The 13,111-nt window shown below is 38.9% G+C and overlaps 1 protein-coding gene across 6 annotated transcripts in view; it reads left to right on the top strand.

Annotated features, from left to right (window-relative positions):
• The window catches only part of RIMS1 (regulating synaptic membrane exocytosis 1), a 469,818-nt gene that overhangs the window by 153,043 nt on the left and 303,664 nt on the right, over positions 1-13,111 (top strand). For 5 of the 6 annotated variants that reach the window (XM_063096237.1, XM_063096236.1, XM_063096235.1 and 2 more), the window contains exon 3: positions 7,927-7,995. The exons of the other annotated variant lie outside the window; for it this stretch is intronic. In XM_063096237.1, coding sequence (XP_062952307.1) covers positions 7,927-7,995 — 69 coding nt within the window. The remainder of the gene's footprint in view (positions 1-7,926; positions 7,996-13,111) is intronic. 6 annotated transcript variants of the gene reach the window in all.

The raw sequence follows: 13,111 nt of genomic DNA, 5'->3' as shown, positions 1-13,111 counted from the left end.
AGGCAAGTAGTGGTGAATTCAAACCCATTGCTACTATTAGCAGCTTATCCATTGAACAATTATTTGTTGAGTGATTGACACTTTTCTAGGTGTTTGGGACACAGACCAAACAAAACAAACAAAAATTCCTCCCTCATGGAACTTGCAATCTATTGGAAAATAAACAGAATAAAGTATAGAAAATAAACAAAACAAATTAGCAAATCACACATTAATATTAGGTGATAAATGGCCAGGAAAGGAGCAGGGAATTGGGATCAGGAGTCCCAAAGGGGAGGATGTGCTTGTGTTTATGTGTTCAAATAGGGTGTTGGGACAAGCCTTAATGAGAAAGTAACATTCGAGCAAAGACTTGAAGAGGATCAGAGAATGAGCCAAATAGGTATGTAGAAGAGGGTTTCGGGCAGCTGGAACAGCAAGTGGAGATCCCTGAGGCAAGGGCATTTCAAGTGAGTACTAGGAATAGCAAGGGGGCCAGCATAGTTGGAAAGGAGGAAGTGAGGAGGACAGTGGTAGGGGATGAAACCAGATGGTAATGGGATTGTAGCCATGCCTGTAACAGTGAGTGTGAAAGACTTCACCAGTGGAATCATGCATAAACACACTGGATGTCACTTGTAAATTAGAGTTCTGCTTGCCTTGATGGAAACGATGAACCTGCTTTTCAGAAGCAAAATTAGAATGCTAGAGATATAAGCATGTATTTTTAAAAAAGAAGAAGAGAAAAGCAACACTATAAAAACATGAAATTACTTAGAAAACACATTGTGTCTTGATCTGGATTTTTGCCATTTTTATTTAATACAGCTGCTTTCACTTACTGTAGATTTATACCCATCCTGGTCAGCTTGAATTCTAATCCCTTGCTCCAGACCTCAGAGTCAAATTCCGTTCTTGAAAGCAGAATTGACCTATATGTCTTAAGGGAAGTTAACCAGTTAGTGCACTGTGAAGACTCAAAAGTGGCAGTTAAAATTATAACTATTCTAATCATTATAAATTACAACTATTATTTATTGTTAAAAAGGGAGGGTAGTTCTGACAGGAATGTTTTGATTCTTGGTTGCAGTTACCAAGCAGCATCCAGAGGACCCACGGCAATATATCTACCTGAAAAAGAACTACTTCAGCTCTGCCTCCTTTTACAGAACAGAATGATATTTTTGATTGTTAGTGATACCTTTATCACTTTGAAGACAATGGGTCTCCTATGACAGCCATGATTCACAGATGCTATGAAGGCCTCTGAAGCATTATTCAGGGCACTGTGGGCAGACAACTCCCTCTTCCACCTTTTATGCTGCTAATTATCTCAGGCTTTTGCTTGGTTGAAAGGGTCTGGAAAGAACATGAAGAAGCCACCTCAAATTTTAAAATAGAAACTTCATTAAATTTTCTGTTTCGTAATATTCTCTTTTCAAATACTAGTCAGTCAGTTGTGAGGGCCTAGGAAATTGGGGGTAAAATAGAAAAACACAGGCTGAAGAAAAAATTGATTTGTATTATGGTATCAGTGGTACAAATTCTAGTTTCAGAAACCAGGAAAATAGGGAGGAGAAATGAAGTATTGTGGGTAATGTAGTATATTCCTTTAATTAAAAACATTCTTTAAGGGGCCAGCACCGTGGCGCACTCGGGAGAGTGCAGCACTTGGGAGCGCAGCGGTGCTCCCGCCGCGCTGAGCCCGGTGCGGGCGAAACCACACCAAGGGTTGCGACCGGTCACAAAAAGACAAAAAAAAAAAAAAATTCTTTAAAAAAAAAAAATTTGCCTTACTCCTGAAATCTTTTAATATTCTTTTGCATTAGGGTAAAATTCAGACTTAAACTTACAAGGAATTCTTAGTTTGAAGTGAAGAGTTATGTAAAGTCTATATTACTGAAATATCACTGTATTACATTAATGAAATTATACTCCTTTTAAAAAAAATATTGTTTGGATCAAAGAGATTCCAGGAAAGAAAGAAATTATATATCTTTATGTTGAACTTGAACGTAACCTGAATTTTTCTCTCAGGATGTGTGTTTTGATACTCGAGGTTAGGGAAAGATGGTCCGTTAAGCTTTTGTGTGTCGCCCTTTGGTTAAAATAACATATTTGTCAGACACCCAAACTGTGATGATCCATCTACACTGGCAAAAATGTATGCATGCTGTTAGGTATGGTGATGTTTTTAAGTAGGTGGGCAATGGAGCTCAAAAGTGAAAGGATTTTCCAATGAGCCATTTTTAAATAACCGGCTCCACTGGTGTCTGAGTGCTTTCTTTCCTCTCAAGGCTCAGCCTTTGCTGGGGCCATCACAGCCCTGCTCATTTCTGCCTAGTGCCATAGCGTTCCCCTGAGCACGGAGCCTGCAGCATATTGTCTGTTAAAGTTGACAGTTAATGCTTTTTCATTTATCAGGGACTTTCAGCAAAATGTGGCCTAAATGTTGCTTTCTCAAGACTTACATGATAGATTTTATTTGGTTATGTCTATAGAACGTGGAAAACAAAATAGGGGGGGAAAAAAGTCGGAGAAAGAATGGGCCTGCATTTACAGCAGTGGGTAATAATAGTACCTTAACAAAGGAGCTGGGCCCGGAGGATGAAGTGTTTCGTCAACAGCCTGATGGGAAACAGGATTAAATGTAAAAATGTTCACGAAAAAGGTTATTATCGTATCAAAGTTATTTTCTTACCTTTAAAACTTTAATCATGAGAAACAGATTGAGAATAGAGAGCAAATTTATGACTCATACCTGAGGTGAAACTCCTTGAATCCCAGTGGATTTCAAGTATTTGAGGAAGGGACCAACTGCAGTCTGAATAAGCCCCGACTTGTATTGGCTTTTAGCCCTTGACCTGCTGTCACCATCCTGCCCTCCTGGTAGGGGGGATCCAGGGTGTTGGCAGGTGAGACAAGGAAGAAAATGCAGGGCTGTGGGCAGAGACTGGGCCAAGATGGGAGCCTGGACGTAGAGGAGCAGATGGAGTGCTGCTTTTCCACAGGCCCCGGGGCATGGCTGGAAGCAGGGCCACAGGGGTGGGCTCAGCATAGTCCAGGCTGCCACGGAAGGTTCAGGAGGAGCCGGTGCCAGAGAGCAAGATGAAGGGCCAAGTACAGGGATCCAGAACCAAGGGAATGGATCAAATGAACAAGAGTATTCAAATCCTGGCAGACTGCGCCCACAAAGGAAACAAGATTCAGGAAGCTGCTGTCTTGCTCCGGGCGGAACAAATTTTTTCTCCTTATGTGTTTGCTGACCCAGTAGGAAACAGCCTTAGGAGTTCAGAGCCTATAAGCGCGAACTCACCCCCTCTGAATTTTGGCACAAAGGCAGAAAGGACTGAGGACTTTTTATTACAGAAGAATCACAGGTTGCAGCCTTTAATTGAACTTTATTTTGTATACAATCAAGTTCAACAGTAGTAAGACAGTGGGCATTCTAATAATGTAAAGTGTAGTACCAGAAAGTCAGCAAGTGGGAGGAATGAATGTCATTGCTTCATTTAAACAGCAAGGAAGAAACAGTCCCCCAAATTGCTTTGATTTGCATGATACTGACTGAGGTACAGTAGGTCAGCAAACACATAAAAAAAAAAAAACAAAAAAAAACTATGTTCTTGCCTCATTCCCAAAACCTAAAAGGACTTTGGGTAGAATTTCTGCCCAAATATGGCCTTTGTTTGGGGAGACATATTAAGGCTAATGTTAAAGGAAATATTAAAGGGTAATTAAGGAAAACGTAAGTGCAGTATATTTCTTAGAGCTTTCATTATTGAACCTTGCTGTCTATTTTTAGCAGTTTATTCTAGTACTTCTACAGATTTCTTTTTTTTTTTTTCAGAGAAAGCACTATTTAAAACATAGATACAAGCTTAAACTCCATGCATAGTGTGTAGATATATATTACTCTTGTGACAATTTTCTTGTTATTTGAGCCAAGTTACCTTTTTAAGTACAAATTGAAGAATCCACGCAAAAGGCACCGTCAGAGAAATTAAAATGAATCCAATGACTCTCCTTCCCAAAACTTAGAGAATCAGTTGTGGTAAAGGAAAATTACTTATAAGAGGCTAAAAGGTTAAATACGGATAAAGAGTTTGCAAACTTCCCATGGTTCTGCCGAGAGACAAATCCTGAGCACAGTTTTGTGCAGTGTTAGTTAAATGTATCAGAGATTATAATATCTGTTTTTTAAGAAACTGTTTTGATTGAGAAGTCTCAACTTAGGAGGACTAGACATCAAATTATTCCTGTGTTTTCAGTAAAAGCTGCCTCCTTCAGGCTCAGCAAGACTCTCCTGCTGTGACTCCATCTCTCTTAAAGCCATCTTGATCCAATTCTGTCACTTTTCAGTCACTTCACTTAGTAAGAATAAACTGGTGTTAGGAGTGAGTTTTCCATCCTCTTTAATATTTCAGTCTTACATTTGACTCTAAATTCTTTCCTTCCACATTTTGCTATCCACCCCTCTCAGGACAGGGCCCGGTGGCCAGACCTGCAGTGGAGGGCGTGGCTTTGGGGTGTGGGACGTGGTCTGCTCTCACAGCCTCGCCTCCCTCCTCCCTGATTGGCCTCCGGGCTCAGAGGTATGAGAGAAGAAAGGCCACCCTCATGTGGCATCGGGTGTCTGACCTCCCTCAGTGAGTCATCAGTGCTTCTCTGACTCACACTCACCAGCCCTCTGTTCCCTTTGTGGGGTGAGTGTCCAAACGCTGGCCTACTCACAGGGCTTCTATGGCACGCTTTCAGAAGGCTCTATGGGAACCTGCACCTGTACAGCACTCCAGTGCAGGACATCCAGGAAAGCCTGTTTTCTCCTCCTTCTAGATGCCTTTCCTTTCCAAACGGTGGGAATACTGCCTGCCGGCACTCTTTCTACGTCCCCTTTCTCAGCTTCAGTGGCATCATGTACACTTTTGAAATAAGAGGACATCACCAGTCCCCAGGTGGGTGGACGGAATTATCAGCTTCACTCATCTTGTAGAAAGGGAATGTGAAAAAGAAAGGAGGGTGAAGAGAGAACCACCACTATGTCAACTCAATACTGTCCCAAAAGTTGCCTCCCTCTTCTTCATTATCTGACTCCAGAAACTGGGTTAGCTTCTTTGCCTGTGATGGTATGAAGAATAGGACCTGCTTTAAACTTGGCCCTGGAGATTTTAGGTTCCTTTTCTCAACGTTTCTCAAACTTTCTTCTCTCAAGGTCGTGTTCTGTTTTGTGATGGGTGGGGAGAGAAGGAAGAACTTGACATCATCCATCTAGTGATATTCAAAGCTTGCTGTGTGTTTTAAGGTACTATTCCAACTCATTTGAAACTGAGGCCCCAAAAAGTTAAGTAACTTGTCCAAGGTCATGCAGCTAGTAAGTGGCAGAGCTAGAATTTAAATCTGGGTCGTCTGGTGACAGGGTCGGTACTCCTAACCACTGCCTTTCAAGGCTGGTAAGATATGATGGCCTGGTCATTGTTTGTGTAAGCAGGATCCTGATACCTGAGGCTGTGCACTGTAGAGGACAAACCTGTGAACACTCCTATGAGGGTGAGAATTCCAAGTCATAATGCTGTGACACCTCATTACAGCATGGTGTCAGCTACAAGACGGTGACAGTTACTGACCCCAGGGATGATAAGATCCCAGAAAATTTAAATTTATTTTCTGTTTAAATAAAAAGCTTATAGAATCAAATTATAATTAGTTTACTCACTCTCTGTGGTCTAATTAACCACAGAAATGTTTAATTTTACAAAGTATTGTGTAATGTAGTGGCCATTTATCTGTTTTTCAATCTAGGTGATCAACAGCAGATTTATTAGATGACCATAGAAGTTTACAAAAATGATGCTTACGTATTAGTGGCAAATACAAGCAAGGGGAAAATGAATAATTTTTGTGTACTCTTCATGATATATTATGCTTTGCTAAAATGTCACAATCTATAGTATATATCCCAGAATTCTAAAGCTATTTATTGGTAAGATAGTGGTACACATAGTTGTTTCAAGTGACTAAAACTGTGTCAAATTCCTCTACAAAACATCTACATTTTCTCAAATGAAATGTTGGTTCTATTTCCCTCAAGATGACAGTGTGATCCTCATAACATTAAAACCATGTGGAGATCCTCTAGCTTGCTGGGTGACCAGTTAAGAACCTGCTGCCTCAGTAGCCCATGTGTGTAGTAGCATGTTTTCCATAATAAAGAAAAAGAAAGTTTCCAATGTTCCCAATCTGGGTTACTTAAGTGATACTAGGTTATCTTTCAGAATTCCAGGGGTAAGGATGTAGAAGGAACAGAGTTACAGTGAAAAGTAGGGACTAGAGTACCCAAGGGAACCCTGGAAATTTTCACTTCTGCCTTTTTGTACCCACAAGCTCACTTCCTGGGATAAATACCCATCGGTCTCCTGTTTTCACTCTTCTTCATCGATTGAAATTAGAAAACATTCATCACTTACATTTCTGTGGAGGATAAGCATGGTGGACTGTGAAGATTGTAGATCGTAAACTCTAAAGTCTGACTGACCATGCTTACTTAATTCTACTGTGCCCGCCTTATGAGTTCTAACATTTGTCTTCTAATCACAAATGATAATTATTTTTAGAATGGAAGGTTATTTTAATTAATTTTAATATTTATTTAGCATTTTTACATTTACAAAAGGAGTTGAAGTTAAGTTAAACATAACAGAAAATAAGAAAATTAAGGATAAATAGGTAAATAGATTATCTAAACTATACAGAGTAAATATTAAAGTGTATACCTGAGAAAAGCTGATTTGTACAACTCAATTCTAAAATTATTCTCAGTTTCATGGCAGCCCAAACAAAGAAAATACAATTTGTAACCTACATTTACCTCTTCTAACAATAACAAAAGCATGCAAAGTAATCTTCACATATTTTTCTAAAGCTATACTTAAGAAGATATTTTCAATCATACAAATTCAGGTATAGCCCTTGAAACTGATGGAGTTTATTTGGTGCTGAGACAACATGGTCTGAATTCACTGCTTTCTGCATCTCTAACCATATAACCAAAATACAAGTCAAATATAGGAGAATGGACACTATCATGCCAAGACGATTGCTTCAAATACTATCTAGCTGGAGGAGCATCATCAGACGTGTTTGGATGCAGTAAATTTGGGCTCAGACTCTTTGACATGTGGTGTCACAGAGATAACCATGTCTATTAGTTAAAGGTTCTGTGATTCTGTAATTTACTGTCCAAATTGGTACACTCTTGACAAGAATCATCAACAGAGACAGTCCCAGGTAAACTGGGAACATGGCAACCTTAGATAAAAGTAGTCATTTGTTTTAGACACCAGTGACAGGAGCAATTATTGTGGCCGTTGACGACCACACTTGCATTTTCACCCATGCAGAGGCTTGTCTGCTTAGTATAGACACAGTTGCATGGGTGCCTAGAAAATGAAATATTTTCAACAATCTCATGGATTCATGAGGTACTTATTTAATTCCCCTGAAGTTGGATGCTAAGTTGTTAGGGAAACCTACTAGTCCTCCTAAAAATAAAAAAATCTGATGATGTTCTTGTAAAATTTATAAAGAGAAAAGGCTTCATAGCATGACTTTCTGACCTTGACCATTATTCCCAGGAGTCACCTTCCTTTTTGGAATTTTTCACTCATACCCTTTAAACCCTCAGAGAAGCATTGCGACAACAGACTTTCCTGCATGAGTCTTATCTTTAGAGTTGACCCCCATCTTTATCATTTAAACAAAATTTTACAAAAGGCTCAGAAATTACAGAAGGATAATACATGAGAAGTGACAAGTGTCCTGATTACCTGGTTTACAGAATAGAGTTTACCCATCTCCACTTTGGAAGTCCCTCTGGGGCTGAGCTGCCTGCCAGGTTCTCCACATTTCTCCACTTGAATGAGCCCATCTTGTGCCTCCCGTGCCTTGCAGGAGCACTTTCAGATGTGTTTGTGCTCCTAGAAATCCAGGCAGAGAAGATGAAAGCCCAGAGAGAAACTGGCGTTTCCTCTCCTTCCTGCTTTGGTCTCTCCTTCCAGGTTCTTGTTCCTCCCCAAAGACCTCTTTTTTGGACTATTGACAACAGAACTGTGCATCCATCTGGAGAAGTCCTCCTTCACCTTATTTCTTGCCAAAGGCATCCCTAATTCTGTAAGAATACCCTATAAAAAACTTAACATAAACATAGAGTTCCAGGAAGATCATTCTGCTTCACATAGTCTATGGAAACAGTGACCTTGGTCTGAAAATATTTATTAAACTAATACCAGTTGACCTCTTTATCTATATAAGTATTGAAAACATTTGTATTATCAAAATTAGCTGTGGGAAAAAAACATCCTCCTGACTGTTTAAAGGATTTAAATAAAGCTATTAATTTAATCAATCATTTTAGTATATTAATAGTGATAGTAAAGGAAACTTCATTCAGAACTACACACCTACTAACTATACTTTATTCTTAAGAAAAAAGTATTACTATTCTTTTATTATTATTCTTATTATTATTCTAATTTTTAATTCATGATTTCATTGGGAGCAGTGTATATGGTAAATAAATTATATATATAACTGTGACGTGGTTCCATTAGTTTTTTTTTAATGAAAACTGTATATTTTATAATTTTATATAACTGTGACATGCTTCTACCAGGTATAAATACCTTCTAAATCATATTGGTTTACACTTAACTCCTATATATTATAAGCTAATTTGTTGATTGATTAAGCTGTAAGAAAGAATGATTAAACATACAATAATGGGACTATCCAAATTGAGGCCTTATTAATTTATGCTGAAATCATCATGCTAAAGTACTTGGTGGTGATCCTGTTGAAAACTGGCAGCCCATGAACTGAATTCAGCTTTTAATCATCAATCAATGAAACAATCAATAAAAAGTTCCTCTTAAATTACTTGATGTTTACGAATTAGAAAAGTTTACATTAAAATCTGGATTTGCAGCTTTTTTGTAATAACTGGAATATTTGGCAGAATTTTACCTGCCAAATTTTGCATGGGCTAGATAGAAATGAGTAGATCTTCAGTAAGGCTGTTTTTCACAATATCTTCCTGGCCTTGAGAAGCACTTGAGTTTGCAGCTCATGATCTAGACCCTTACTATTCCTTCAGATTATCTTCCAAGTGTATCACGGTAAACGTGCCCTATCCCCACTTCTGTGAACTTTCCACAGTTCCTCATTGACTGTGACCTGGTCTACAAGGCCTTCCCACTCTGGCCTCTGCCTGGTTTTTCCTACCTTATTTTCTATTATCCACCACTAGGCACCATTGTTCTTGTCAAGTGAGTACTTGTTACTTAATCGCAGTTTGTGCATTCACTGTCTAATGCTTTCTTCTCCCTCCTAATTCCTTCCCATCTATATACATGTATGAATAGCAAAGCCCTTGTTTTAGGTCCAGATAAAAGGTCGAATCTCAGTTATATCTTCCCTGAACAGCAAAGATGGTAGGGATTCTTTTCTCCTCTGCCTCTGGACTCATAAAACTGATTTGTCTGACCTTCAAATGACTGAATATATATGCCTTTATGTTGAAATTATGTGTGACCAAGGCTTATCTCAACTACTGGGTAGGGTCTAAATCTTGTTCAGTTTGAATCCCACGTATACTTGGCACAAGTCTTTATACTTATCTGCCACTCAATAATTATTTATTGAGTAAGAAAAATTTCTTTTTTGTTCCAGTATACTTTATGTGACTAACGTCTTCTGAGACACAGATGTTGATATTTATATTTGCTTTTTAATTAGGTAGAGGATAGATGTGTGTATTTAAAATATTGATTTTTATGAAGTATGTGATTATTTGAAACTCTGGAGTCTTTTGTGTAATCAAATATTTGACCTTCCTGTTTAATCATCTTTTTTTATCTGTAATTACGATGATATACCTTGGTTCTTAATAGCTCTCACCTATTAAAATAATTCAGAAGGAATACCTGTGATATATCTTTATTGAAATTATAATAGTATCACACACAAATTGTTAAAAAACATACTTCAAAGCTATAATGTGGTGTTAAATTTTAGCTTAACAGAGTTAAATGTGAAGCTTGACTGGGAATATTGTTGCTCATAAAAGTCTTTAAAGATTTTACGACAAAATGTTTAAAGTACTTCTTTAGGTTACAAAGTTTATTAGGCTAGTCATTGCTCATTGCTACTAACTCAGAAGCCTGTGCTTACATTGAGAATATGTTGCATATAAAGTATGGGTTGACAGCCTCTTTTGTGTCTGCTGGTAGGCCGCTCTGGTTTGTCTCATGTGCTAAGCTTTCACTTAGTTGCTGTGCATTACTGCATTTCTGACTTCTGGTCCTTTTCTGACTGCTTCTTTTTCTTCCAAAGCCCATATCTGCGTTTAGATAAGGTGGTGGTGGAGGGAGAGGCATGGCGGCTGCCCTTTGCTCCTGGGCCTTCCTCTAGTTTCCCTTTCAGCCTGGTTCAGCCTCTGAGAGAGCACAGTTGACTGCAAAATGAAAAGTGCTGCGGAAGCTGGTCAATTTACACATTCATAAAGTTCAAGTAGAAGTATTTTTTCTTTTAATATTTTAAATCTGTTACCAGTAATTCTAGAAAAGATTTACCATACATTAACATTTTTATTTTTCCCCTAGCGGGAATCTTTAATTGTTTTTAAAGACAGAAACAATTGTATTCCCATAAATATATTCATCGCAATATGCATAAATGTAATTACTCAGCACAGCTATGTCAGCAAGAGCTATAGGGGTAACGAGCTTGACCTTTACTTGAAGAAGAGAAGAAACAATTTTATGTTGGCACTTTAAATCTCTCCGTGGACTCTTGCAAAGGAGGAGCAGCCTACAACATGGTATCTAATAGGATACTTTGAAACTGTCCGGAGAATTTTCAACAGACTCAGTTTTTTTCTGTTCATTTCTTAATATATTTTATTTTATTAAAAGAAGACAAGGAGTAATGAGGCAACTGAGTACAACTATTCCGTTCTTGTGACACAGCTATCAACTAGTCTTCCAAACAGTGGTCACACCCATTTGGTCTAGACAATTTTTTCATTTATTTGTGTTTACATGCAACAAACTACTCAGATCCTAACAGCCTTTTCCTTTTCTCCCTCCTTCTTCCTTTCCAAACCTTTGTTAAGTACTGACTACATGGAAAATATTTTGCTAGTTATCAGAAGGACTAGAAACAGCAGAATGTTCAATATTTGTCCTGAAAGATCTCAAAATCTACAAAAATGCATTTTAGTTAAGAAGACCCTGAGATAAAAATTCTAGCACAAATAGTTTATTTGAGAGTAATGAAGCCACCAGCAGGGGAATGCTAAAGCGAGAAGACAGGTATATTGTTTTCCTAGGACTGCCTTAACAATGTACCAAAAACTGGGTGGCTTAAGCAACAGAAGTTTATTGTGGCACAGTGCTGGAGGCCAAAGACAGAAATTAAGATGCTGGTGGGGACATGCTTCTTTGGAAGGCACTAGAGAAAGGACTGTACCGTGCCACTTTCCACATGCTTCTGGTGGCCTCGGGTTGCTTAGCTGGTAGATGCATCAGTTTGGTCCTGCGTCTCATGTTATCTTCCCTCTGTACATGTCTGTCTCTGTGGCCAGATTTCCCCTTTTTATAAGTCATAATGGATTAGGGCTCACTCTAATCTAATTTTAACTTGATTACTCCATAAAGACTATTTCCAAATAAAGTAACATTCTGAGGTACTGGGGGTTAGGACTCTAACATATCTTTTTTAGGGGACACAATTAATTCAACCCATACAATGGGTAAGAGAAAGAAGACAAAGGATGAACTTAATTCCAGTAAAGAAACACTGGGGCCAAGGGTGAAAACAAGCCTCAGACTTATCCCACTCAATGGGACAGGGGAGCAGCAGTATATATTTTTAAACCTCTACCAGTCACGGGGAGGAAGTATTACTCCCTGCTTCATAAACTGCTCTGTATTTCAGGCAAAGCAGGCTTCAGTAGTCAGAGAAAGCCCTCAGGCAGAGAAATGCAAGTTATGGGAATCCGAAATTGTGGCCCCTGCTGAAGGAGAGGAAGGAAATGTGGGAGGGACACCAACAGCATCTGCAGCAATACCCAAAAGATAAGTGAAAAAGCCTGTAACCCAAACTGTGCTAAGGAAATACGAAGTGAGTTAAAACTGGACCAGGGGTTTTAAGCAGAACAGGACTTGGGCTGGGCTTTCTCCATACCCTGAAGGAACCGACAAAGTTGTCAGCTTGTGAGAAACTAACCAAGGAGGTGACAAGAACTAAAGACTGGATAAAACAGGAAGCACTCTGTGTTTTAGATATCAGAGGAGGCACCTTCCAACAACCGTGATGTCTCGTTCCAGGCAGGGGACTCAACTTTGCTCTAGGTGAAAGTCCACATTTCTTAATGTGATTTTTAATGATTTGGCCTCTGCTTGTTTCTCAGATATCATCTCTGTTTTAGTGTGTGTTAGTTTTATATGTAAAAATTAGGTTCCATAACAAAGTACTACAGACTGGGTGGCTTAAACAACAGAAATTTATTTTTTCACAGTTCTGGAAGCTAGAAGTCCAGGATCAGGTATGGCAGGATTGGTTCCTTTTGAGGTCTCTCTCCTTGGCTCGAGATCATTGTCTTTTCCCTCTCTCCTCACATCATCTCCCTCTTTGCCTCTTTTAAGTGTTGTGTCCTAATCTCCTCTTAGAAGGAGTCAAATTGGATTAGAGGCCAACCTAATGACTTCATTTTAATTTACTTACCTCTGTAAAAACCCTGTCTCCAAATATGGTCACATTTTGAGGTACTGGAGTTAGGACTTCAACATACAGATTTTTAAGGGGCATAATTTATCCCATAACACTCTGCTTTCTGCCCCCCCAAAATTCATGTCCTTCTTCCATGCAAAATACATTCGCTCTATCCCAACAACTCCAAAAGTCTTCACCCATTTCAGCATCAACTCTAACCCCAAAATCTCATCTAAATTTCCTCTCAATTGGGTATGGATGAGACTCAAGGGATAATTCATCCTGAGGAAAAACTCCTACCATCTTTGACTCCAGCTAGGCCATCCTGGGTTTCTTTCCATTCTTGGCCTTTGCACAGGCTGGT

This window comes from Cynocephalus volans, chromosome 5 (assembly GCF_027409185.1).
Source record: "Cynocephalus volans isolate mCynVol1 chromosome 5, mCynVol1.pri, whole genome shotgun sequence".
NCBI lineage: Eukaryota > Metazoa > Chordata > Mammalia > Dermoptera > Cynocephalidae > Cynocephalus > Cynocephalus volans.
Note: the sequence above shows the minus strand (reverse complement) of the source record. Positions and strands in the feature narration are given on the sequence as shown.